Source organism: Camelus bactrianus, chromosome 31 (assembly GCF_048773025.1).
Source record: "Camelus bactrianus isolate YW-2024 breed Bactrian camel chromosome 31, ASM4877302v1, whole genome shotgun sequence".
In the NCBI taxonomy this organism is placed as follows: Eukaryota; Metazoa; Chordata; class Mammalia; order Artiodactyla; family Camelidae; genus Camelus; species Camelus bactrianus.
This window is the reverse complement of record NC_133569.1, coordinates 11,491,053-11,518,336: the sequence shown is the minus strand read 5'-3', so window position 1 is coordinate 11,518,336 and position 27,284 is coordinate 11,491,053. Positions and strand designations below refer to the sequence as shown.

The following is a 27,284-nucleotide window of genomic DNA, read 5'->3' as shown; positions in this document are numbered from 1 at the left end:
TTATTTAAGGGAAAATCATAGGTCCTGTCAAATCGCCCATTACTTCCCTTCGTTTCATACGGAGAATTTTTCTGCAGAAGTCCACCAGCACCAACAAAAATATCTGACGTATGTTGGTGATCATTGTGTTACCCCAAATTTAACAAAAAACAAAAATAATCCAAACAAATACAATCTTTTCCCTCAGCAAGGTCAACAATTTTAGACAAATCCATGGACATATTGTAGCTTAATACTAGAGAAACTTTGGCTTGTCTTACTGACAAACTTTTATTGACGAAAAATAGTATCTTTCAAAGATACAAATCTCAGGAGTGTCTTATTTAATACTGACTCAATAGAGTAAATCAAGAGTGGTCAGAAATTGTGTAATTTCAAACCAATGAAGATGACTCGATGCTGGGCAAGGAAAACACAGTAGGGGAGGACAGAAAGAGGACTTTTTAAAAGAATGCAGACGAAAGAGCACCCGAGCCTTGCCCCAGGGCGGGCCTGGGGAGGAAGGCGACCCTCGCAGGGGTCCGAGTCCCGCGGGGGTCGGCGCGCTGCCAGAGGAACTCGGGCGGGTCAAGCCGCGGAACGCGCACGCGCGAGCGGAGGGCGCTCCTGCCGGGCCGGCGTAGGGGCGGGGCTTCGTCTGCGCGCTCGGGCCTGGGGGCGGGGCCTCCCCTCCTTCAAGGCGCCCGGCGGCGTGGTGTGGTGGTTGGTGGCCGTTGAGCCGGAAGCAGTCGGCGGCGCGCGGGCTCTCGGCCGGACGGGCTTCCGCCGGCCGCGGAGGCAGGATGGTGGGCGGCGGCGGGAAACGCAGGCCCGGCGGGGAGGGGCCGCAGGTACCGCGCGGAGGGCGGGCGGCCGCGGGTTTGAGGGCGGCGCGGGGCGTTCGTCCCCGGCCTGGAGGGCCCGCTGCGCGCCGGGGTCGGAGCGGAGAGCGGCGCCTCGCGCCTCTGCGTCCTCTCGGGGCGGGCTCGCGCGGCCGGCGGCTCCCTCCGGGGCTGGCTTGACACAGCCTGGCTCCTCCTCTCCTCCCACCTCTCCCACCTCTGTCCGGCGGCCCCTGGCGCCGCTGGCGCCGCTGCGAGTGGGAAGGAGGGCGTGGCGAGCCCCGGGGCGCTGAGGTGGGGCCTCCCGGGCTCCTGCGGCCCGAGCCGCCCCCGGAGGCGGGGGGAGGCAGCGGAGGGTATTGGGCGCAGCGCCGAGCTCGGCCCGGCTGCGGGGGCGCGGGGAGGGGGCGTGGGGGGCGTCTTCTCGGGCTTTGCTGCCTTTTCACACGTCGTGTGACCGCTGCGGCAGACCCGGGCGGGAGAGGAGCAAAGTTTTCCAAAAATCCCTCTGGGCACGTTGTCACCTGGGAAGGTTGAGACGGCGCAGGGGGGCTTCACCCGCTGCCCAGCGCCGTGGTTTTGGGCGCTCTCCACCCCGGGCCACGCTTCCTGGGAACACAAGGCTGAAAGGACCGGGCAGCCTCTGAAGGGCGCAGCCGTCCTGAACTCTCGTTACTGGGATTTGGAGATGCACAGCTGAAAAAAATCCTATCTCCCTTTGAAGGGGCTGAGAGCTGCTTTAACGGAGTATTAGTTTCAGAAATAAAACAGGAAAAATGAAGATAAGTCTACAGAGGCTTTACTAACAGTAATGGTCAGCAGTTGTGTATTAAGTACGCCTGGCCTGTGTACTTTTACAAATAATTTATCCCTTGTAACAACCCTGTGATACAGGTATGCTTTTTTTTTTTGGTCAATGAGAAAACAAGTAACAGGTTAAGCAGCTTGCCCAAGGTGACACTGCTGGAGATGGGAAGAGTCAGGAATGAAGCCATTAATTAACCCTAACCATCACGCGAAACTTCCTTTCCGCAAGGTAGACGTAGCCTTTTCTTTCTGACATCTTAAGTTTGAGCCAGTCTTTGGAAGTCTAACCAAAGACAGTTACAAAAACAAGGGGAGGATGGGTCAGGACTTCGTTATGTTCCCACTGTTCTGTCAGTAGTTGGAGAGGCAGCCCACCTGGGTTTAGATCCCCATCCTTCCACTTTCCAGTTGGGGACCTAGGGGAAGTTACTAAATTTGAGTTTCCTGAGGTCTGCGGAATGTGGTTAATAGTATCGCGCTCCTGGGGTAGTCCTGAGGATTAGGTGAGTTAGTCCTTAGAAGGACTTTAGGGCAGTGGCCTGGTGCCGTAGTAAGTGCATAGCAGTGTTTATTACTTACTGTTTTTACTTTATTACTGTTTGCTGTTATCACCATCCATTTTTTGGCTCCATATTTCAACAGTCATATTTTGTTATGACTTCAGACAGACATGTTATAATCCTTGGAGTGATAAACTGTCACTGTAGGTCACAGCCCTCTTCTACCTCGTTTATTTAACAATAGGACAAAACCTGTGAACCCGTTGCACAGCCCGAGAATGGGGAGGCTGACGGTAGCCCTGCACCTCCACGCTCCTCACCGCTCTCTGCCTGCAGTCTTCTGTGCCCCCAGCGTGGCTGCCGCCCTCAGTTGTATGCTTCCCCTTGTCTTATTTTTACTGCTTATCACCTGTGAGTTTATGCCTGAACAGTACTTGTTGTTTCTGAACTTCATTAAAAGGCTGTTATGCTGCATATAACCTTCAGGGGCTTTCCCCTCACTCCACGTCACGTTGTTAAGGTTGATCCATATTGTGTGTGGCTGTCCTTCCTTTTCACCAAGCGTAACTCCACTCTCAAAGCCTTGTAACCGTTCGTTCTGCTGTCCATGGGGATTTTCATCTGTTCTGTTTTCTAAAAAATGCTGTCAAGAACATTCTTGTATCTGTCATCCAGTTAATAAGTACGTTTTGCAGACTGTGAACTATACCTAAAATAACATCAATAAACTTGAGCCTGTGGGAGGAATGTAAATATGAAACATCGGGTTAGATTTCTCAGCCTTAGCCCTGTGGCCACTTGGGCCGGGTAAGTGTTTGTAGGGGCCTCTACTGTGCACTGTGGGATGTTTAGCAGCGCTGCTGGTCCCCACCCTCAATGCCAGGAGCAGCCCCCCCCCCCCCCGATTTATAAGCTCTCCGGATATTACCCGGGGGGAGCAGAATGGCTCCCAGCTGAGAAGCACTGACTCGGATGGGAAGCGAAGAATCTGGAGAGAAAGAGTCTAGGTTCCTATTGAGAACAGCGCACTGCCTCTTGCAGGGCTGGAGATGAGTAACCTAGCTGAGCACTCTGTCTTTATGAAAATTTACCAGGGATGTGACAGGCCTCATGAAGCCTGGCGTCCTTGTGGAGTGAACCTGCATGGCAGAGATGCTAGAGGTGACTTCTGTAGCTGGTTCTGGCATTAAACGGCCTTTTGTGAAATAATTGTCTTAACTAGTTGAGTCCTCTTGTGTCTAGTTGTTTCTGGCGGTTCTGCTTCTGTTGTGAACTGGTGCTGTTTAAACGAAGGGCCTGCTGGCTTCCTGTTCACCAGAACGAGGCAAAGCCCGCTCTTCCCCTGCGCTTTACCTTTTCTTTTATATTTTTTGGTTTTTTGTTTTCTGTGTTTCCATTGTCTTAAGGAAATATGTTTAAAGACTTGCTGAGTGTGTCCCTCTTTTTTTTTTTTAAGAGTTTAGGAAGTTTAATAGGTACTGCTGTAGGTAACAGCGGGCCACACAGATGCGAGGTGCCTGCGTGTGTCCCTCTTGACACCTGTATTTTATAAACTCTTCTTTCCTTTTTTCCTTGCCCCAAAGAATCCCCAGATTTTACTCAGAAATACCATTTAAGTTGAGTTTTAAAGAAAACACATGTATCTCGTAGAGTTGGGTGAACAAAACTGAGCAGTGCTATTAAGCAGTTACTGAAATTAACTCCTGGAGAAACAAAGCTTCATCTGCCGATTTTCAGTGTGAAAAAGCAGCTGCCGTGAAGAGGAGCAAATCCTGTGCAGCTGACGTCCCCAGTGACCTGCGAGAAGAAGTGGAACGCCACTACAGGCTTCCTCTGCCTGAAGACTTCTATCACTTCTGGAGGTTCTGTGAAGGTCTGGATCCTGAGAAGCCCGCTGGTGAGTTGCTCCAGAATCCTTCGCCTGTTTCTGTCGGGGAAAGAGTAGGAAACCAGACCAAGGGTCTAAAAAGTTCATGGAAAAGGAACTTTCCCAAAGATGTTTCCAGTGAGAGAATTAGAAAGTTGTGCTGTAATAATGTCACCATCACCTGTCATGCTAGCAGAGGTGAATTCACAGCTTGCTTTCATGAGTGTTGGAGGAAAACAAGCACCCGCTTGGACATGTTGCAGGGGTTTCAGCATGACTGACTCAGCCGTGCTGCCCCCAGGGGAACCGAAAACCATGTTCAACGAAATGGAAACAAAAAATAGAAAATGGCTTAAATGCTCATCGGTGACACATCTATTCAGTGGATGTTTGTAGTTTTAAAAGAATGAGGCAGATTTCTAGGCAGCGATAAAGTACTGTGCCTGACGTAGTTTAAGTGAAAAAGGGGAGATCACATAGCATACGCTTCCATTGGTATCTGTCAGTCAGGGATGCACCCACCGCCCCATGCTTCCTGCGAGCCTGCACTGTCTCTGAAAGATGCAGAAAGAGCTGATGATGTGGTAACAGAGTTACTTTTCGTCCATACCCCCTTGTACTGTTTCACCGTCTGAACGTGAGGTTGGAGGTGAAGCAGCCCCACGCACTGTGGATGGAAACGCGCGTTGGGAGATGGCTGGGTTCCGGCGGTACGTCCAGACACTTGGACTGTGTGCAGCAACACGCATGGCTGTGTCCATCGTGTATCAGCGAAGGTGTTCCCCACAGCACTGTTTGGAATAGAAAAGAATAAGAAACAGTAAATGCCTGTCAGCAGTATAACAGACGTATCTATGATGAAACGCCACTGTGTTTCCCGTGCTGTTAAAGACACGTTTACTAGCGTGGGAAACACTCAAGATTTAAGTGCGGGCAGGTTGGAGAACCAAAAAGCCTGCAAAGCGGTGTGGCCTCTCTTTCAAATAGCTGTGCGTTTGTATCCGTCGGTGGAGGAGGGATGTGATTACTGTGTACCAGACTAGAACCTGGCTATTTCTGGCTAATGAGATGGGCCGTTTGAGGTGTTTTGTTACTTTAAAACTTAGCTGTGCCAGCCTGAGCTCCAACTGAGTGGAACTGCTTTTCCCTCCAAATAAACCGTCTCTGGGCCTTTTTTCACATTGTTGCCTCTTCCAGAAATTTTCCTCCCCCTCCATCCCCACCTTCTTGCATCTCCAGAACCTGCCTGCAGTGTCTTCATCCCTTTTAGAGAAGCAGCGAGGGCCTGTCTGATGTGGTGACAGTGTCCATTTGAGCAGACTTGACTCTGGGTTTACCTAACGCTTGTGATCTGTGAAGGACAGAATGCAGATGCATCCGGGATTGGGGTTCGCCGGGCGGACAGTCAGGGAGGCAAGAATCCAGAGTGAGGATTAGCCGAGGGGGAGGGAAGGTGAAGGAAACAGTCTCATTAAATACGTTTTTAATTAAATTATTGACCTTCATTTGCCGTCTGTCTTGACTCTCCCTTGATCTGGGTGTGCTACAGAAGTTCGAGGCCAACGACAACATAGTAGTGAGGCGCGGGGAGTGGGCAGCTCTGAGATGCCCGTAGGGACACAGAACAGCCTTGTTTTGGCCAAAGTAAATAGCTGTGTGGGGTGTAACCAGGGGTGCAGGTGAGAGGAGACCCCAAACGTGCGGCCCGGCTTCCCTGCACTGCGTTCATTACCCCTGAGTCTCCCCAGCTCACGGCTTCACAGGTAACTGGAGGTCTTGTACTGGGGAAGCTCTGTTTTCAGACAGTTGCTGAGATGTTTTTTCCAAGTGAAAGGCATTATTTCCTTTTTGCCCCCAGAAAGTTACTGTCTAAATAAGCGTATTTAATTTACAGATTCACTGTCTGCCAGCCTCGGGCTTCGGTTAGTGGGCCCTTATGATATCCTGGCGGGAAAACATAAAGTGAGGAAGCCGGCACGCCTGAACTGCAACCTCCACTGGAGGTTCTACTACGACCCTCCCGAGCTCCAGACCATTATTGTTGGAGATGGTAACACCCAGTTCCACATGGGCTATTTCAGGTAAAGGGTGTCTTCTCCTCCTCTGAGCACGCTGCTGCCCCTGAACTGCACAGGGCGGGCTCGCCCCTGCTGGTGGGCGATCTGCAGTTCCTGCTGGGCTCCCCGACCTGCCTGCCTCCCCTGGGCTGGGTGCCCTTGTTAAGGTTAACCTCGCCAGCTTTTCCTCTGTGGTTATAAACCTTTTTCCTTTGGGGTTCAGAAGAGCTCTTTTAGGGAAGAAGGGTAAGTCAGGGCAGCTGCTGTGATATAAGCTGGCCGTGTGCTCCCCAGGGCCGTAGCATTAAGAACGTGCTCTGGGGTCAGACTGGGGCTGCTGATTGTTACCCGGGTGACCCTGTGCCAGTCCTTGGTGCCTCTGACTCTCCGTGACGCAGTTTCCTCCTGTGGAAACGAGGATCAGCGTCACACGCACCTAATGGGAGACTTAGGAGGAGTAAGTGGGTAACGTGCGAGGTGGGGGCAGGGAGACAGCTGTCCACTTTGCAGAGGTGCGGTCGTTAGAGCCGAGGTGCAGAGGACAGGGCGTGCTCAGACCTGGGGCTGGGCTCCACCTGTAACTTCCCAGGCCCTTGGCTGGGTCACCTGGTCTCTTTGCTGGTTTCCTCCGTTGTAAAATGAAAGGACGTGGTTGTATGTGTGAATCGGATCCTTCCACCTGCAGTGTTTCATAGTCCTCTCTGTCCTGTTTCTTTCTGTTTCCCACCTTCTTCCCCACCCCCGACTCCAGGACTGGGACAGAGATGATCGAGTGTATCTTCCCCTCCTTCTTTGACTTTATTTGACTTTGTGGGACTTGAAAGGCTTTATTCCCCCTTCTTTGTATGTGGCTATAAAAGTAACGAGGTCCTAAGCGTCTTTAGGTTCTGTTACATAAATACAATTTGTCATAGATATTTCTAAGAAACTTAGAGCTTAAACTTGGGAAATTCATTGGCAGTTTTTAAAAACATGCGGGTATAAAATGTAGATCTAAAATTCTACTTTTCTGATGGTGTACATTATGGGCAGCTGAATTTGTAATATCTTTTGCTCAACAGGGATTCTCCTGATGAACTTCCTGTATTTGTTGGTACAAATGAAGCAAAGAAAAACTGTACAATTGTTCAAAATGGAGATAATGTGTTTGCTGCAGTCAAGTAAGAAAATGCTTTATTTCAGTCCCTCCCCTATATTTGTTCACAGTTTCTGTGCTGTGTCAGTCAGCCCCTCACTGAGGGGAACTGGCGCAAAGTTGTTTTAGGTTTCTTGAGTTCACTTCCATGGCTTTTGCAGACATTTGTCCACGTTAAACTTCTCACAAAACAGTACACCTCTTATATAACTGATTATTTAATGAAATATTACTTAATCTTGGCCTCATTTGTTCTCTGGCAAAATGACAAGATTTTTGCTTGTCCCTGCGAGGCGTGTCCCCACCCCATCATGTCTGAGTGGGAGGTGGCCTTGTGCCTGCGGCCCCGCCCGGCCGGGGCCAGAGCAGCCCAGTGGGGACAGGAGCACGGCCCAGTGGGTTCTCCTCCGCCTCCCTGACTTCAGGGCCCCACGCTGCCCGAAGGAAGCTGTCCCGCGTGGGGCCTGCGGGGACGCTCGTGTGGGTGATGCGGGTGATGCGGGCTGCATGTGGGCGCCAACAGGCGGGGAGTGTGCGGCCTCAGACTCGGTCCCAAGACGCTGGCACGGCTGTGCAGCTGACTCTAATAAAGTGAAGAAGGCACCTTGATCACCTTAAATGTAGCAGGTGGAGCGTGTTTTGTGTGGCCTTTCTCATTACCCTACTTTTTAAAGACTTCTGTTTCCTGTGACTTGGTAGCACAGATTTGCAGTAAACAGAACTCAGTCAGCGGACTGCAGGGTATGCACCAGCACGGTAGATGCCCCCAAGGGCTCTTTCCTTCTGATAACGCTGAGATTTACATAAAATGCTGCTTGCAGATTTTAACTATGTAGTTCTTTACACCCTTCAGATTTGGTGCTGAATTTAAATTTGGTGCCGTCTTCACTGGAAACTAGTTGCTTGTCTGCTCACTGTGTGTCTCCTGCACTCACCCACCTGCTCCGTGGTGGATGCACCATAAACCGTGCATTCAGTCCACACACACCTGGACATGCAGAAACAGCAGAGGTCTCACTAGTGCCCTTGGTCTTATTAAAAAGAAAGATAACAGTTGTTGTCTAAAATAATCCAAGATTGTTTTGGTGTTTTTTTTAGCTTATTGGAGAACATAGAAAAGGAAAAAGGAAACAAAAATACATTGATGGGAAGTTTATAATGTAGGTGCAGACCAGCAAGTGAAAATCTGAATACCTAATGTTATTACACACAGAATGTTTTCTACCTCTGACAGTTTATCTCAAACATAGAGGTAAAAAGGTTGCAATGCTTTTCAAGTATTAATTACAGGATAGAGTACATTTTTTTGAGACTTAAGTCAACTGATCAGACAATTTATTTCTATATCAGCCCGAGTAAGGTCTTTTAAGGCAGACCATTTGTTACAAAAAATTGTTTTTGTGCTCAGGGAAACTAGTTCTCTTTGTGTAAGATTTAATAGTAGCCAAAGAAATGCAGATACAGCCAGCAAAGAAGAGTAAAAATTAAAGAACGAAGATACCCAGTGATGGTCAGGCTGTGAGAAACCTTTCTGACACAAGAGCTAATTGTAAAATGTGGATGGAGAGCAGCTGGAATAAGGTTGTTTAAATATTTCATCCAAGGTTTCCTGACAGGTAATTAACACCGCCCGGCCTGTGCTGCACTTAACTCGGCAACTCCCTTTCTAGCTGTTTACCAGAAGGAATTTTGGTTGGGTGCACAGATGACTGTGTATATTACAGTTTATAAAAATGAAGAATTAGGAAAAGCATACATATCCAGCAGTAGAGAAAATTAGGTGAATACCCATAGAATGTCCATACCGTGTGACACCAGGATGTTGGTCTGTGGACTTGGGAAAGTGTGTGACACGTCCTGTGAAGAGGTCACAGGACAGAGCAGTGGAATGGTTCCGGGTTCCCCTCCTCTGATGCACGTAGGGAGGGTCTAGATGATTCAAGGTTGTAAAGTACTTGCCTTTGGACAGCAAGGCTAGCGATGATTTTCTTTCTATTCTGTTGTTTTCCTTAGAGTAATTGTGGCAGTAGTTTGGACCTCTCAGACCTAAAAGGTTGTGGGCCCTGGGGGGGTCTGCTGACAGCTCCAGGCCATGCTGCTGAGTTAACGCTGCCGGGAGCTTCGGGCTCCTGTTCAAGGCGCTGTGCGCAGCTCCACGCCGACGCGTTCGGACCGGGACTCAGGAACATTTCCTAAAGGACATGTTCCAGGTGTCAGTGTGGCCCCAAACGTACTGCTCTCGTTTTAATTTTACAGTTTTAAAAATTCATTTTAATGAATAAACATTCTTCTTAGTGAACATTTAACGCACGGTTACTTCGTGCAGGGCCCAAAGGCCGTGCAGAACGTCTAGTACTTAGTAAACGAGTAAGTGGAGCCTGTCTGGTGACCTTGGGCCGGGACACGCGGGTAGGGGGCTGCTTTCCCCTCGCCTGCTGCCCCCACGCGCTCTGCCTCCCCCTGCCGGGTCATGCGGGCTTATTGTCACGGGCTGTGATTCCTCAGACACTGTCTCAGAGTGAGTATTTCTGACCAGGAACCGGGGAGTCGGATGTGCACTCAGGTTAGAAGCCATGAAGTAAGCAGCAGTGATCAAACGGTGGGGTGGCCCCAGGGGTGCCTGACGGCCCCTTAGGAGGCCTGTGAAGTCCAGACTCTTGGTGATGATGGGATGTGGTTCTCCCACCAACGGCACAGAGGTGGGGGCAGGCAGATCCTGGCAGCACCTCGACAGGGACCAGGGCAGTGGCCTGGGTTAGCCGTGGATGGTGTTGCAGGAGTGACAGGAGGCGGGTGTCATTAAGGACCTTGGGGATGGAGCAGTGACGGTGTATTGCATCCCCACTGCTGCCGTCACAGCGTGGTGACATCCTGTGTGACAGGGTGGGAGGCAGGGGAGAGGCATGTTTGCGTACTTGGGTGTTTTGGTCTGTCTCAAGGAACGGGGTCTGTGGGGCTGGGCTGTGGGCGCAGCTTTTCTCGGCTTCGCTGGAGAGAGTGACTGGCCGACACTGATTATTCTAACCTGAGTATTGGGCAGATGTTTTCGCAAATAAACCCATGGAAATAACGGACTGTGTGGCCAGTGGTAAAATTTAAGATTTCAAAAGCAAAAACTGGAATTGGGGAAAGTTGTCACCACCATTGTGAGCCTATCACCTTCTCATTTCCTGAAGACTTTTCTTACGAGATTGTGACTGTTTCACACTGTGACAAGATGGAGTAAACCTGATGTGACAAAGCGTCAGTCTTCGGGAATCTGCGTCAGCCAGCGCATGGTGTGCCCCCTGCTGGGGCCCCGCGGCGTCTCCCGTCAGGAGTGACGTCACAGCGCGCGTGTCTGGTTGCCCCTGTGTGCGCGGCAGCTTGAAGCCCCCCAGAGCATGGCGCTGAGACAGACGCCTCGTGAACAGGAAGCAGTCGTGTCACGTGATGGGGGCAGCCCTGCCTCCAGTGCCTGCCATGCAGGTGGTGGTCTCCCTGGAGAAGGGGGTTCAATCAGGGCCTGATGGGGAGGAGCGGGAGGAAGGGCGCTGTGGATGCGGGACCAGGATGTGCTCCAAGTGAGGACAGCAGCTCGGAGCGCTGGGGTCCCCGAAGGGGCGGTTCAGTGTGACTGTGGCTGTGCTGGGGTCAGAAGGCAGGGATCCTGGTGGTCGTGGCTTGGGGGCACTTCAGTTGCTCACGCTAGTTCTCAGCCCAGGGTGGCTGGCGGTCCTCTGCCTCCGTCCTTGACCTGTGAGGCGGGCGTCAGAGCAGCAGTCTGCCCGCGTCGGGGGCGGGGTGGCCCGGTAGTGGCCACGGGAGTGACCAGCGGGCGCTGCTGCCGGCTCTTCGTTTTCCTTGCTCTGCTGGCCCGAGTCTTAGCGTAAAGTTACTTCTGTAATGGGCATTGACAGATTGTACACATTTAAAATTTATTTTGGATTGTGCTTTTGTATCAGCTTACAAATTAGTTTTGCTTTCCTTTTGTATTTTTAAAACTTAACACAGATTGAAAATTTTTTTTAGTACCTTCAAACATTTACTTATTTATTTTGGTAGGGGGAAATAATTTATCCTTAGAGGAGGTACCGGGCTTGAACCCAGAACTCACACGTGCAGGGCACGTGCTCTGCCACTTGAGCTGTACCCTCCCCCCCTTAACACAGAGTTGAAGGTAGCATTTAGGAAAACCTGCTGAGCCTTTATTATAGATGACCTTCGGCTCTTGAAAAATAAAAAGCCCTTTTTGGTGTCTTTTCCTCCATTACATCAGACTCCAAGGCAGCACGCCGTGTCTTGCTGACAAGGGATGCAGTGTAAGCTTGGCTCAACCTGAGCTTTTTAAACATCGTCTCACGTCTGTTGTGGGCGCTGCGGAGACAACACCCGCACGGCGTCTGCGGCTGCTGTGACTGGCAGCCGTTGATTAATGCTGCTTTTCTCTCGTTAGAGATTTGGAGAGGACTTTGTTACGCATCCCGCAGTCCTGCTCTCAGATGGACTCTGCTGTCTTTAACTTCGCTCCCCTACCTTCCCGAGATCTGCGTGTTTAGTACAGCAGCCTGCATACTAATGAGGGCTTTTACTTCTTTTTCAGATTATTTTTGATGAAAAAACTTAAAGAAGTAACAGATAAAAAGAAGACTAGTCTCCTGAAAAACATAGACGAGAAGCTCACAGAAGCAGCCCGAGAACTGGGGTTCTCCCTGGAACAGAGGAGCATGAAGATGCGACAGAGAGATAAGAGGGTGCGATCTGGGTCCGGCAGCTCCATGCTGCTGTGTTAATAGGGGTTTTTCCTCTCGATCCCTGCCCAACATGGGCCCCTCCAGGGCTGCCCAGCACCTGCCCCACAAGGGCCTGTGGGTCATCAGCTGGGCTGGGCTACGGGACGTGGGGCTGCAGAGCTCAGGCTGGTGCTACCCACGCTTGAATTTGGGTTGACCAGCTACTCATTTCACAGACGAGTAAAGGCATCTTTGTATGCAATGTTTATTTAAATTTGTTTAACGGCTAAGGTCTGTTGCTCCTGTGCAGGGAGTTTGAGGGGGGTAGGTTTGTGAAGGTATGCCTTAAAGCCTGTGTAGTTGGCCCCTCAGGGCAGGGGGCTCCTGAGAGACGGTGCATCCTGGGACACGGGAAGTTTCTCCGGGGAAGTGTGCACCAGCAGTCCTCTCTCAGGGATGTATCGAGCCTGTCAGTGTTTCTTTTTGCTTCTCCCCTAAATGCCAGCAGTGTGAGTGGAGCTCTGCAGACAGCAAGTACTTCTGGGTTTTGGATCCTTTGGGTTTGTCACTTATGAGTGTCAGAGCAAGTCAGCAGAGGAGCTAGAGGAATTCTGCTCTGGGGTAAATGAGGACTCTGCAGTTCATCCTTAAAACCTCTGGGTGGAGGGACATTTATCCCCGGAGCGTGGATGCCCAGTCTCTCCTCCCGCTCCCCGCTGTCTCCCGCGTCTGGTCCATCTGGTCAGTCTAGTCCGAAAAAGCTTCAGTTCCCCCGGTATATACAACTTAGTGATCAGTCTCTGTGTGCGACAGTAACACCCGCGTTGTAGCGTGACCTGTCCTTGCCAGTGCTGCTCCGACCAGTCTCTGGTCTTTCCCCCTGATGTGTATAAAATGACCTGTTGCTGTTTTCATCAGCTTCTCTTTGATTGTAACGGACGTTAGTTCTCATTTGTCTGTCCCTTGTGAACTGCCTGACCCACGTCCATTTTCCCGTCAGGTCAGTGTGGTCTCTTCCTGTGTTTTGATCTGGGTGTCAGTCTTCTGCGTCATCTGTAAGACTCGCTTTATAGTTTAAAGGTGCTAATTTTCATTGACTTTATTGTTACGTGTATATGTTGCATCGTCTTCATCAGCTAATTTGTCCTGATGTTGTTCTTGGTTTTCACTTGAGCTTCTTTAATGTAGTCAAACCTGGAAGCCTTTTCCTTCTCCAGCCCCAAATCATGAAAATGTTTGCCTTTTCTTTTAGTAGTTTCATGGTTTTACATTTAATCCTGAAATCCAACTGCAAGTTATGTTGGTATTGAGAGTAAAATACAGCATAACGATGACTTCGTTTGTTTTTCCCCAAATGGTGAGCGGTTGTCTGGGAACTAGGTTTGAATAACTGTCCCCTCTGTCACTTGGTTAGAGGCTGTGGTCGCGCCTGGGTCTGTCTGTGAGAATTCCCACTTCGTGGAAGCTCACTGGTTCGTTATGGTTAGTTATTTGTCTCCATAAAGGGCACCAAAACGAGCACCTGTCTCACTTCGGGGCAGTTAGCTCACAGGTCAAAATGGGGGTCTGAGTTTCACTGGATGGAGAGGAGTTCGTTCCTCGTCTCCCTGCTGACAGCCGTGCCGCCTCCTCCCGGGCCCAGCTCCTTGGGGCTTCTGCCCAGGAGACCCCTGGGCCTGGAGTGGAACCCCTGCCCCTCCCTCCTCCTGTGATGGGGTGTGCTGCCCCGGGCGCCCCCCAGCAAACAAGTGCCCAGGATCTCACTGTCACTCACCTCCAGGGCTCGACTTCTCGCTTGTTGTAAAGAAAAGAATGTTACGCTTTTGCCCTGGGTCCAAACTGACTGAAATGCGAGGGCACTGAGTGTTCTGACACGAGGCTTGAGGGATGTGTGTGTGCTTTGTTTTGGGGGGTTTCTTCCCTGTGTTGTTTTTGTCTGTTTACCACGACTACATTTTTTTTCCCTTTTATTTAGGTCGTGACAAAGAGCTTTCACGGGGCAGGCCTGGTTGTCCCAGTGGACAAGAATGACGTTGGGTACCGAGAGCTCCCCGAAACGGATGGTAGGTGTCCCTCGCGAAGTGTGTTAATACGGGCTGTCCTGTACTGAGAGCAGGGTACACACGGGCCTTCTGTGGGACGGTCCCCGCACCTTGATGGCGAGGAGCTTGGCTTCTAGGGTCACTGAGGCCTGAACTGAAGCTGTTGGCAGCTGTGTAATCTTGACAGGTTGCTGCAACTTACTAAGCCGCGTCTCCTTCTCTGTGAACGGTTGATGGCGAACGCCCTTCACAGGGGTCGGGTGCTTAGCGCGCTGCTCGCCTGGCAGCAGAGGCGTTAGGTGCGCAGATTCAGAGAACTCTAACCTGTCGTCTTGCTGACATGGCTGAACTGTTTGAGAGCCCTTGACATTAGAGTCAGCTTGGATGCGGTCATGACAGCAGCATGTAAGTCCTTTGTGAGAAGCTCTCATCTGTGTGGTCTACCTTTTAGAAGCTTGTTTGGCCTTTGGAAGCCCAAGACCCTGAGCTGCTCTGTGTGTAAGTGTAAACCCTCTTTGAAGACGGGCTGTTCACGCACAAAATCTGATGGTTGGAGTGCTGAAGAAGGGGGGTAAGCGGGTTCCTGGCGCTCCCCCCTGCCCTCCTCTCTCTCGCACCTGGAGCAGCCGCCTCGGCGTTCTCTTACTCACCATCCTGTTCCAGGGGACGGAAGTCAGGGAAACCCAGTCAGACAGACCCAGTCAGACTTCCTCAAGGAAGAACCAGGCGCCCCCGTCCCGCATCTCCAGCACCGGCCCCCGCTTCTCCCAGCTGCGCTCCCGGCTGTGGCTGACCTGCCGCTGGGGAGGCCGTGCCACGTGGGAGCCCCTGGCCACACGTGGTCACCAGCACCCCATGTGTGGCTGCTGCAGCTTGGCTGAATTTGTAACTCAGCTTATTTTAATCCATTTAAATGTAAAATGTGCAGCACTGTTTAGTTTTTCTTACACTGTAGAAATGATACTGTTCTGGATATACTAGGTTAAAGTAGATACCGTAAAATTAATCTCATATTTCTTAATACGGATGCTACAAAGAGTCAGGTTGCATGTGTGGCCTGCGTTCCACTTGCCGGCCGTGCTGACGTGTCCCGTGTCTCCCCCCAGAAGCCGGCGGTGGAGGGGTCTGCCTGCCCACCATGCTCCCATCCCCCCATCACCTCCTGTGCTGCATGAAGAGCTCCGCTCCCTGCCTTGTTTGGGAGCATGGAGAGGGGCGCCTTACTGAGGTCATGGTCCGCAGGATGTCGGGTGCACAAGACACCCAGGGCCCTAGAGCCGGCCTGTTACCCCCATGTGTGGTGCTGGCTGTTATGTCCGAGCTCATTTGTATTTACTTCCTTCTTCTAACGCTGTAGAGATGAGAGCCCCCTGTGGTTTAATTACCGTGAGTGAGCAGTGGTGGCAGGACCTGGCGTCCCGCTCTCGCCTCGTGTTGTCTGCGGGAGCTGTGCGCCCGTGTCAGGTCTCCATTGAGTTTGTCCCTCTTACACGTAACGCTAATGCATTGACCTGGCCGGTGAGGTGCTGTTTATGGGCGTCATGGTTGACGATGCCCGGGGCTGGGGCCACAGCAGCATTCAGTCCTACCCAGGCCCTCCACGGCGGGTCTTGTTCTTGGGGACCGGGGACCTGCTCTGACTGGAGCCCACCAGCGGCAGGGCGACTCTGTGCCCAGCCAGCTGGGGTGGTGGCCAGGAGAGGAGACGACAAGGCTCCTGCATCACAAGAGTGTTTGCAGGGTCGTATGTCAGGCTGCTCAGGCCCTGGTCAAGCGGGGCTTCTGTTACCTGACCTCTTGTAGACGCTCACAGGTAGAGGAACGAATTTGCCCTCGTGCCGGGGTGACCTCAGCGCCTCCATCTCTGTCCTTACTGGGTCTGTAGCCTGGTCACCCTCCAAGGCGAGTTTCTTGTCTGGTCCACATGTGACTTGCCCGGGTGAACACAGAAAACATGACATCAGAAAGTGATACACTGGTAGGGGTACAGTGCGTGCCTAGCAAGCACGAGGTCCAGGGTTTGGTTCCCAACGCCTCCATTAAAGTAAGTAAGTGAGTGAGTGAGTAAGTAAGTAAAAGTAAGTTAAGTAAGTAAGTAAGTAAAGTCAATCAGTCAGTCAGTCAGTCAATAAGTCAATAAATAAATAAATACATACATACATACATTCAGCCTAATTACCCCCCGCAAAAGTGATACACTCTCAGTTATCTGCTCACAGAGGACAAGCGGGTCCTCACTGGGTGCCAAGCCTGTGGGGTTCTGAGGCTGCGTCCCCGTGGGCGCGGGGGGAGCCGCCTCCACCCTGAGCGAGATTTCTGAAGGAAGCTGGCCGGATCAGCCTCCTTGCAGTGACTGGCATGGATTTTTTTCTGGAGAAGAGCGTGAACTTCATGAAGCTTATGTAAAATCACTTTTAAGAGGTTTCAAAGCAATAAATGTCCTGTTTATGGTCAGGAACAGAGGTGACAGGCAGCACCTGTCCAGTGTAGAGGTGACCTGCTGTGGCAGGGAGGGGACAGTCTCACTCCAGGACCAACACAAGCAAGCTGTGTGGCATCAGCGCTGAGTGACGTGGGTGGCGCCCGGGCCCTGAGATTAATGCCCTGGCGAGCTTCACCGCTGTCATCAGCAGACGGTATAGTTGGTATTGCGACAGCATTGTGCCTTGGGCCTGAAAATGGTGTCATGGGTGCCAGGCGTCACCGCTCACGTCTGGCCCCATGTGGCTTGTGTCCTGCTGCTCTGAGTGGCAGGCGTCCTGCTCCATGTCCTGCACCACGGGGAGCCTCGTCTGGTGGGAGGGAGGAAGCCCGGCCCGGTTCGGTGGTTCAGGCGGGAGCTGGCGCACGCTGGTGTCCAGGAGTAGCGGACAGGCTGAAAGCCGAGACACAAACCCTGAGCCGCCTGGCTCCGTGTAGGTTGATGCTTACGGGTCTCTCTGCTTGGGACTCAAGTAACACTGCGGCCGTGGCCCACCTGCCCCGCTTTGGTGAGCGTACTGGTAAAGGGTTAATTCCACGGTGAGTTCTTGTCTCTTACATCGTCTTTTTCTGTGCTGTTGTCGATCTGGATTTTTTAAACCCAGCACCTAGTATGGACGAGCCCAGGGAAGGGCTCCCTGTGTTCTGTCACCATGCTGGTTTTGGTTTCAACCGTTTAAGGATGGAAGCACATTGTCCTTGAGGGCAGCTACAGTCAAGGGGGCCAGGGTGGGCCGTCGCTGCAGCCCCCTGACTAGCCTGGGGGAAATCTCTGCGAGCTTGTGCAGTGTGGGATGGCAGCGTGACCCACTGCAGGGTGGTCACGCTCGGCGAGCACGTGGTCCCTCCGTGGTTAACTAAGCCACTTCCTTGCCTTTGAGTCTGAAGTGGAAAAATAATAAAATTGCCGTTGTGGAGCTGTGCTCGGGCGGTCACAGGAGGAGAAACCCGGCTTTTGTCCTGTGAAGGTGGTGACAGGAAGCCTGTCTTTGGTGTTTTTCAGCCAGCCTCAGGAGGATCTGCAGGACCATCGCCGAAGCGCCCAGTGATGACGAGAGACTCAGGGCGTTTGCACCCGTTCAGGAAATGGTGACGTTCGTGCAGTTTGCTAACGATGAATGCGACTACGGGATGGGGCTGGAGCTGGGGACCGACCTCTTCTGTCATGGTTCCCACGTGAGTGACGACAGCCCTGCCCACTTCTGTCCCCAGGTCCAGCACGGGTGGGGTGTGGATGCAGCTTGAATTTCAAAACGGACTTGTGGACATGACTTCTAAGCAGATGTTCCGAAACTTTTTCATTTGACATTCATCTTGTGTTCCGGCCAAGGTGAAGGAATGAGGTTTTTGCCTCCAGGTTTATGTTACTGACTTTACTCATCAGCTGTGTAGACAGCCGTGCCCTTCAGTGCTGTGGGGCATGCGGGTCCTGGGCCCCATTTCACTGTTTAGGGGGGTTGTTCCTGTGCTCGAAGTCCTAGGTGAAGGGGAAGTGCTACTTTGAAGTCTGTCCTCAGGGTTTAAAACGCAGGAGGTGCCGTTTCATCAGTGTCCATTTGCTCGTTAAGGAGGGAAAACCTACTTAAGAGTTAAACCAGCGGTGACTCAGCTGCCCCAGTCTCGGGCTCAGAGAGCAGCAAGGGTGCGGGATGCCCCGTCACACCCTCCCGGGGCCTGAGGGCATTGTTCTCACCGTCCTGCTCGGTCCACATGGCGTCCCCGTCTCGTCAGGTGCAGGGGGTCCCAGAGACACTGAACAGGGGCCCTGGGGGCTTTCTGAGCACAGCTGGGCACCCCACACCCCAGGTGTCACTGGGTTCCCGATGGGTCCTGAGCATCGCGTTTCTGGGAAGTTACTGGGTCAGGCTGAGGCCGCTGCCCAGGGGCCCGTCTGGGGGACTGCGCCCTTCTCAGGGGGTCGCTTTCAGTAAACAGCCACAGCGGTTAACGGCCAGGAAGCGTGAGCCAACCTAACAGCCCATCAGCGCTCGGGACGCGACGTCATAGGCACGTTGAGGTTTCTTTGGAGACTGACTGTGACAGCAGTCGTCTGGGTCCCTTGATAAACCTTAGGCAGTGACTTTCGGGACGGAGGGTAACAGGAGACAGTGGGCAGGGGTGGAGGTCGTACTGACAGTCGGCTCACAGACAGAACCTGAACTGCAGGGACTGACTGCAGAGAAGGGAAAAGCATCTGAGCATATCTGGGGCAAAAATGGGTTGATGAACCTTATTTAAGGGAATTGGGAAGCTAAAAATTTAACTTGGTTTTCTGCATTTTCCTCAAGACAGGCCGCCAGTCCTGTGGGCCTGGGGCCGACGGCCGGGGCTGGTGGGAGCTCACTGCCGTGACGGGGGAGGCACTCCAGCCCCCGTCTGGGCTGTTCCATGAGTGCTTCTCCAGGGGATTTTCTGCTGAGTCTTCTTCTTAATGTTTCCTCCTTTTATTTTTCAGTATTTTCATAAAGTTGCTGGCCAGCTTTTACCTCTTGCATATAATCTGTTGAAGAGGAATCTCTTTGCAGAAATTATCGAAGACCACCTGGCACACAGAAGTAAAGAGGACGTGGACCAGCTCGCAGCGTGAGCGCAGTGGCCTTGGGTGTACAGTGTTTTGAAGCATTAGTATTAGATGTGACTTTTGTTTTTAAGGAATACAGAAAATAAATCGATGGAAACACTTTTATAAAGCTCTTCTGGCTTAGTTCTTCATGTGCAGCCAGCCGTCTGAACGTGCTGCTCCAGTCAGGTCCTCCAAGATGTCAGTCACCTCCTGATGTCTGCGGAGGGGGAGGCGGCCCTCTCCTCCCAGGGGCCCCGAGTCCGTGGCCAACACGTGGGCAATGAGGCATCTACGCCCGAGACCTGAGTTAGTAAGAGCTGTCAACCTGCCCCAGTGGGTGTGGCCTTGCAGGCGGCTCTCCTGCGGCTCAGTCTGTGCTTAGCAGCCGATACAGCACAGCACCCTGATACAGGATGTGCACAACATACCGTCAACTTACACACTGAACTCTCCCGCCGCAGACGACCCGACTGGCTTTCCGTGCAGTCTGCGGATAGCTGCGTTGTCCCCAGTCAGAGCCCTCTTGCACCTGACAGGAAGTCCTTCACCTTACACACTTGCTCTGGGCTGGGCCAGAGAGCTGGTTACGGTGTTAACCTCTTGGGGTTCGTGGTGGAGAAGCCCTCGGGTCTCCCTGTTTGCCCCCATTTTGTAGAAGACTGACTTGCCCTGCCCAGAGAACTCTGGTTGAAGAGTCTCCAAAGTTACGTACCGTCAGCTGCGTCCTTAAAACAGATCTGAGATGTGTCCTCATCGTGATAAAAGAGGTGAGTAGATGGTTAAGAAACACTTCCAGTCAGGACTTTTAACATGAATACGAGTCTCACTGGTGCGGCCGTGAGCTGCTCATGGGTGGTACGTGTACTCGCCCCCCTCGGTAACAAACCTCTGACCGTACATGTATTTGCTAAAGAAAGGACCCTTCTCACTAAAGTGCCAGGTAAAGCCAGACTAGCAGGGTGTGGGGAACTTCTGCTGAGACGCCAGAGCGTTAGGGAGTCCTGGCTGCCAGGGTCAGAGGCCCGTCTGCTCCCCGTCCCCCCAGGGCTGTGCTGCCTCTGGGCAGTTCAGATGCTGCTTTGAGGACCAAAAGTCTGGCTGAAGATCTCCCGTCCCTTCTGCTACGTACGGGAACGTTCGTGCTGACCGGGGTGGGGGTGGGGGTGGGGTCAGGTTTTCAGAGCGGCCACATTCCAGGTACATGCCAGTCTCCCCGCAGGTCCTGGACCCGTCTGGGCTAGGAGCTGGTTTATGGTCACATGTTTGGCCTTAAATAATATAACCGTTTAAAGAAACTCTTGTACTTTCCCCTCGGATTTCAAGTTTCCAGGGTACTTGTCACACTGGGGCAGCGCTTGGAAATAGTTACACACAGACCTTAAGTACCGGTTGGCTTCCGTTTCCTCCACTGAAGCGGTCCACCCAGCCTGGAACTCGAGATGCCTGTGACTTGGCTATTTGTTGGTCCAACAGCCTCAAATGTAAGTCTCTTAAAATATGCCTGTGGTCAGTAACGGATTTGAACAGGATTTCTTATCAAGGAACAAATGGAAGAGGGGAAAAGTTCAGCTTTTCATCCACTCCTTACACAAACCTGAGTCCAAATCTTTGGACAGCGGGGAACATGAGAGCCAGGAGACAATCTGGACACTGGCGCAGAGAATGTGGCCGTTACCAGCTGGGTCCGCTAGGTGTGAGCAGAGCTTCCCAAGGCCAAGAGCGAAATAAAGCCCCTTCCCGGCTCCAGGCCCAGCCAGGGGTCAGGGAGCTGGTGACGCGCTTCAGGAGGGGCTGACCAGGACGGCACTGGTGCTCCCAGGGTGAGCTCCCACCGCCAGCACCAGGCCTCCCTCCCTTCCCTTCTCCCTGCGCAGACCGCGCAGTCCTCTGGAACCTGGCTTACGCGGCGGTATTTCTACCTACCGTCCAGTCACTTGTAACTTCCAAATGCCACCTCCCACCTCTGTTCTCTGAGGACGTGTTTCAAGTGCCTGGGCGCGCTCGTGAACAAAGCACCTTGACCCAATAAGGATGCAACGGTATCATCACCCAACTCAAATTCAGCTAAGCTCACACCTGGAGCTTAAAAACAGCTTTTTCTATACAGCCTCTCAAAACACCCACGTAGAGTGACACACCCAAGGAAGAATGACAGCTATACATGTCTCCTGCATCAGCGCAAACCGCTCCTGTCACGGTGCCTGCAGGTCTGTGTCTGTGCAGGCCACCCTCCCAGTAACCCCGAGCCTTGCAGTCTGCTCTGAGGGCCGCTGCCCCGCACCTTCCTCCACCCTCAGCTTCTCCCCCAAGGAAGCAGAAGCCGGCAAGGCTGCCTGCTCTCGGCCATGCTCGGCCTCCTCACCCCGTGAACCCCTCCTGCTACTCAAGGACCCCTCTCCTCTCAGCATCAATTTCCCCCTCAAATATTCCTACTGTTAAAACAAAAAAATTCAAATGAGTAGACGCTGGAGACCTTACTGGCTTTATTCAGTGAATTGGGCAGCACCCCATCCTGCAAGAGGAAGGAGCTGGGAGGGGCCGCACAAAACGGATGGATGCCCTGCACAGGCAGGGGACGGGAAGGGGCTGTCGGACGGAGGCAACTGCCCGCGGTGGGCAGGGGGCTGTGGCTGCTACCTCACTGGGCTGACCCAGCCACCAGGCGGGGTCCTGGTTTAGGGGTTGACACAAGGGACTCCATGTTTGGCCTGTTAAGTCGTTAACACCATCAACAACAGAAGCTGTAAGATCCTGCATCTTGGAACAGTCTCTGTCACACACTCCTTTTCTGAAAACTAACAGCTGTCTCCAGTCCTTCCAGTCTCCCTCAAGCCACTGAAATCAGACCCCAGCCTGACCCCATTGAACCTGCTCTGGTCAGGTCATCAGGTATCTGCACAGTGGTCGATTTCCGGTCCTCAATGACCGGACCTATGGGTGACCGTGATCCCTAGGCCCAGGGGACCACCCCTCCTTAATGGGACCCCAGATCTGAACACGTGTCAGGGCCACCCCGTCCGCCCAGCCCCGTGGTGACCTTGTCCTGCCCCAGGGCCACACCGCCCACACTTTCTTCTCTCAGGCTGGACCTCTCTCCCAAACCCACATCTCGGATGGACCATTACCCACCTGGAAGCCCACCCAAGTCTACCAGCTGCTCCAAACTGGACGTCCAGAGCCCAGCTCCTCTGCACACAGCCCAGACCTACTTCCCTGAAGTCCTCCACGAACCAGGCGGCCCTAAGTGCTGCAGCCGAGAGCCTCGGAGACAGGACTCTCACCACCCAGCGCCACCCTCGGCCAATCCAACCCCACAGCCGCGCCCTCTGCCCAGTCAGGCGGCACCTTCACCGTGTCCAACCCGACCACCCAGAGCCTCGAAACTGGTGACCCCCCCCCCCACCGCCTATGCCCAGAGGAGCCTGGTGGTCACTGGAGCTCAGATCACATCGCTTTTCTGCCTCACTAGCTTCCCATTTTATTCAGGAAAAGAGCCAAATTCCCACCCCAACTCGGTCCTGCCCTTACGCCTCTCCCCCTCCAGCTGCAGGGACCACACGTTTCTCCAACCTGTGGGCTATCTGACCCCAGGACGCCTGCAGGTCTGACTTCCTCCTCGGGGAAGATGCCGCCCACAAACAGCCGCGTGGGTGCTCCCTGCCTTCACGTTTCTGCTCAAATGTCAACTTGTCCCTCCCCGAGGCCGTCCTCCCCACCACCTGGGCTTGCCCATCAGCCTGGGAACCCCTAATCATGCACACGGCCGTTTAAACACACGTTCTCACCAGGGGCCCGTCTCCCTCCCGGGGCGTCAGTGGGGGACACGCTTAGTGCTCGGTCCACACCGAGAGGACAGCAGCTCATCCCGAGGGAAGCTGGGCCCCGGGGTACCGCCCCACGCTCTGCACAATTCCACCACCACCACCACCACCACCACCGCCTGCGTCAGGCAGGTCTATGTGCAAACCTCCGAGGTAATTCTTAGAAACACCATGCAAATCACTTACATGTTGTCTGTGTTTTCGACAGCAAACTGCAGCACGATGGTCCTGCCCGCCCGCCGTTACCTGCGTCTGCCCCGGCCACCCCATGTTTGCGGAGGACGGAGCTGGCTGGAGCGGGCGGGGCCCAGGCGCCGGGCACAGGGCGGCAGAGGACATGGGTTGTTACCCATGTAATCAAAGGCCAAACCACACATTGTCGTACAGAGTTTAATAGGTTTTCTGATGGACTCACCACAGTAACCATTATTACCGTGATGACAGGCAGCTCTACTACACTAGTGTAAATAAAAACAGAAAACACAGCTCCAGGCAACATCACAGATGAACAAACTATGCATTCTTTGTGAACCAAACTGAAAACAGTGTTAGGAAGGAGAGGTGCTTACACCCTCACCCACTCTCAGGACGCCTTCTCTGAAGGGCGGGCAGACGAGGCACTCCGCCTGGCCGCTGGGGAGCCGCCCAGGCCAGGCACGCACATCATGGTCTGCAGTGAAAGGCAGACACACCTCAGCGCAGGACAAGAGGTGAAACAGAGCGACCCGGAGACGCCCCTGAGCTTTGCAGATGGGCCCCTCCTGGGTCTCAGCAGGAAGACACAAGGGACAGAAAGACCCAGAAGGAGATCAGCCCGACTCTCCACCCGGAGAGGGCAGCGTCTGAAGCAGCAGGAGCGACCGGAGGAGGACCTGGAATTGGAAAGCACACGTGGAGACGACCCCGCGGGCGGACCTCGCCGGGCCGCGGGCCGACGTCACCGGGCCGCGGGCCGCGCTCCGGCCGCACCTCTCGTGCAGAGGAGACAGGGCCAGCGCCCAGCAAGGACTTCTCTCTGGATGGCCACGAAGAAAACGGGCAGTCGGCCAAACGGGAGCAACGGGGACAGAACACTAATCGTAGGCAGCGAGCAAACTAAGAGTGCTTCACAAAATTCCTAAAACTTTGCTCGACTTTCAGCTGTCTTTCTAATATGGCTTCATGATCTGATAAGTCTCCAAGACCGTGAAGACCCTCTGTGATCTCACAGATCTCACAGACACACTATTATTAGTATTAAGACCGAGGAAGTGAAGAATCACCTCCAAATGTAGAAACAGCTCATTGCCAGTTGTGTTTCAGAAAATGTCTGCAAAAGTCCATTTTGCTACCAAAATTGCGTAATCCAGAATTTGTAGGCCAGTCCTTCAAGCCTTTGTCCAATAGTGAATTAAGACCATGATGAAGATAGATATTTCCAAAACCAAAAATTCCAAACACATCCCAGTACATTTTCAATTCATCCTGCAAAAAAGTGCACTGTGGATTGAAAGCATCCCTGGATACACAACGTGACCTACCCAAGGATTCAAAGGCTCCGCTCAGACCAACGTTTTCACTGCTACCTCAGCAGTGCTACTGTTTTCACTTGATTTTTTTTTAAAGGTTGACCACTACTTAACTTTTGGTTTTCATCTGCAAAATGATTTGTAATGATTCAGCTTCTCCCAGTTAATGAGTCAAAATGGACAGGTCAGAAGACCACCCAGGGGATGGCAGTGAAAGGTCAGAACAAGGTTTCTGTGCACATCTGATCACAGAGAAATCATCCAACCACGTCCGAAACCCCTGTTCCCACCGTAAACTTCTGTTCCTATCTCAGTATTTGTAAGTCTGAATTAGTTTATAAAAATCACATTAAAAAGGTAAAATTATTTAAGTGTGATACTAACTGATCTGTAGTTTATAAATTTTAATCCATAAAAATATAAATAAGAATGGTAAATTCTTAAGAAAGAAATATACATTTAGTGCAAGTTATGAAGTACATTTTCCTTTTCAGTGTCAGCAGTAAAATACCTTGAGGCAAGGAAAAAAAAAAAGACTGATCTCATATCAAGAGAAAGAAAATTCCAGTGTTTAACACATGCAATTCATACCAGGTACAGCTACACAGAACACCTCCTCCTCATCGCCGTCAAAGCAGCAGCATCCTGCGTCCCAACGCTCCGCAGCACGCGTGGTCACAGCAGCCTCAGACAGAGACCCGCGTGAGGCCAGGCCGCATCACCCATCCAGCCAGAGGGGGAAGAGTAAGCGGACTCCGCTTATCCTCACAAGCCCGGCTAAACCGCTGCTGACTGAACCACACGCAGCACATGAGCGAGAGATTCCGTGTCTCCATCAACAGACTGTCCCTGTCCCGTCAGCCTGCCGCGGTGCATGTGATGACGCTCCAAGCATCGCGCCGTGTAGACCACGCGGGTGATGGCACAAGAGACACGCCCTTCCTGTGATAAAACCTCAGTCAGGTCACAGTACATCTCAATATGAGAAAGGACTGCTTCAAAGGGTGTACACCAAGTTAGAGAGGCTTTGTTACAGCTGGGGGGGGCGGGGAGAAAAGCTCCTCTGGAATGTAGAAAGGAAATGCTCTAACCCTACACGTCATGAGTTAAACTCAACAGTTTTGATAAAAAAAAAAGGGCAATTCGCTGCAGTCTTAGAGATGGCTCAGTTCAGAGTAATCCCCCCAGAATTGGGGACCAAGGGCGCAGGTTGGGACGCAGGAGGGCAGGCCAGGCACTGGGCCTGTCCGTCCGTGGAGCCTGGGCCGCGAGCGTCCGGCTCAGACAGGAGAGACGTGCTGCTCCCCGGGGACAGGGTGAGGCCTCGCCCGCTTCCCTCTCCTCTCCCTCCCCAAAGAGCTCCTCCGTTCCACCGCGGTATTTGTGAACCACACGGCAAAGGTCCGGCTTTGTATTCCTTCTTCAGGGGGAAAGCGAGGCGGCCATGCCTGGTCAGAGCGCTGTGCTGTCCAGCAGACGGGCCTCCTCCTCCGCCCCCTCGCCCTGCTCCTGCGCGGCGCTCAGTTGAACATGATGGAAGCGGGATCTTGGTTTGCCGTCTGGGCCATATGACGGAGGATATCTTTTTTTGTTATGATACCAAGGAGGCGCCTGAAAAGGACAAAAAGAAAGCTGTTAAAATAAAAAGGAAAAGGAAAGAGAAGCTACGTCCAGAGCTACATCCTTTCTGTTGACAGGAATAGAGCAAAGCAAGCAGCCTGATTCTCTATTTTCAAGAAGCATTTTCTCGGTCAGAGAATGAAATTACCCAGCAGCCATTCTGAGGGAGCAAGTACTGCCGCCACACCCAGGACAGCGGCCTGCCCTGAGCCGAGGACCGCGCCCCGCCGCGCAGAGCTCTTCTGATTAACGGTGCCAACGGGAAGGGACAAACAAGGGAAGATGCATGAGTACAAGAGGACACCGATCCCAGTCGAGAAGGAAACTTCATTCCCACCACCACTGAAGTCTGCCGTCTTAAAAGCCAAAAGTAACTGAAAAAAGGTAACTTAAAGACTGCCCAGTTCTAAGCAGAGTCTTCATGAAAGCACGTTCAGCTGAGATAGAACGCAGATTAAATCGTCAACACAGAGTTTCAATTCCAAATTTCAGAGCCCCGAGAATAACTCTACAAGACAATCCAAGTTTCTGGTCCAGTCATCAACGTCTTCCTTTTCTTGATTTTGGTTCAGACACAGTGCTTTTATGAAAGTCTTGGCTGTTAATGCTGACATTAAAAAACGGGTGAGAAAAATCAAGCAGCAGCCTGCAATGATGATTACAGATGAAGCAGAAAGCAGAATGAATGAGGAGCTACTTATTCTGGTTAGTGGTTTTTCAGAAAGGAACCATGAAACCCTGTGTAGTGTCAGCATACAACAGGGCTCTGAGGCAGCTGGGACCGGTGTCATGGAGGTACGACCTCCACGGGGCAGGATAACCGCGGGTGTTAACTGCTGCGGCCAGCAACTGATAATTCACAATTATCTCTAGTCATGAATCCACCAGGACAGAAAGCCAGTGATGACAAATGCACAGGGCCCTCGACGCGGCCGACAGCCTTCCGGAGACAGCGCACAGAGCGCACAGAGCCCAGGAGTTCCCTGACGACAGGGCAACACGCAGCACTGGCTCCAGGGGTGCAGGGTAGGCAGACGTCACGGTCAGACACGGACGGACACGTCCACTCTGCTCCCATGCCACCAGAGCCTGCCCTGCTGGCGGTGACCCCAACCCTGCTAAGCTGGAGACAAACCACGTGTGAGCTGAGACCCCCCACCACCCTGAGACTGGAGACAGACACGGGCGGGATGTTCTGAGCAGATGGGGCATCCGCAAGGGCAGACACCTGCTGTCTAACTGCAAGGATGTCCAAAAGCAGACTCCTCCACCTCCCACACTGTCTCCAGCCCTTAAATCCAACTAATGGTCCAGCCACGCCCACCGCGGCCACTCCCAGGCCCCGGGCCG

General features: G+C 52.6%; 2 protein-coding genes across 10 annotated transcripts in view; one reads left to right on the top strand and one right to left on the bottom strand.

Moving 5' to 3' along the window:
- Positions 1 to 669: 669 nt before the first annotated feature.
- Positions 670 to 19,112, top strand: HPF1 (histone PARylation factor 1). 2 transcript variants are annotated; one of them, XM_074355652.1, is made up of 8 exons: positions 670 to 830; positions 3,866 to 4,025; positions 5,890 to 6,076; positions 7,114 to 7,212; positions 11,770 to 11,920; positions 13,875 to 13,962; positions 17,426 to 17,598; positions 18,878 to 19,112. In XM_074355652.1, exons 1-8 carry the CDS (start codon positions 783 to 785, stop codon positions 19,007 to 19,009), a joined length of 1,038 nt encoding a protein of 345 aa, XP_074211753.1. In that variant the 5' UTR covers positions 670 to 782; the 3' UTR covers positions 19,010 to 19,112. The 2 variants fall into 2 exon arrangements, with proteins under 2 accessions (XP_074211753.1, XP_045376758.2); XM_045520802.2 differs by lacking the exon at positions 670 to 830 and adding an exon at positions 1,279 to 1,857.
- Positions 19,113 to 23,182: 4,070 nt separating this feature from the next.
- Positions 23,183 to 27,284, bottom strand: part of CLCN3 (chloride voltage-gated channel 3) — a 68,015-nt gene continuing 63,913 nt past the window's right edge. For all 8 annotated transcript variants that reach the window (XM_074355650.1, XM_074355642.1, XM_074355651.1 and 5 more), the window contains one exon: positions 23,183 to 25,925. In XM_074355650.1, coding sequence (XP_074211751.1) covers positions 25,767 to 25,925 — 159 coding nt within the window. In that variant the 3' untranslated portion in view covers positions 23,183 to 25,766. The remainder of the gene's footprint in view (positions 25,926 to 27,284) is intronic.

Coding starts and splice junctions, on each gene's coding strand:
- HPF1 (XM_045520802.2), top strand. CDS start 1,807: ATGAAGCCATTAATTAACCCTAACCATCACGCGAAACTTCCTTTCCGC. Junction 7,213..11,769: donor AATGTGTTTGCTGCAGTCAA/GTAAGAAAATGC, acceptor CTTCTTTTTCAG/ATTATTTTTGATGAAAAAAC. Junction 17,599..18,877: donor TCTTCTGTCATGGTTCCCAC/GTGAGTGACGAC, acceptor TTTATTTTTCAG/TATTTTCATAAAGTTGCTGG.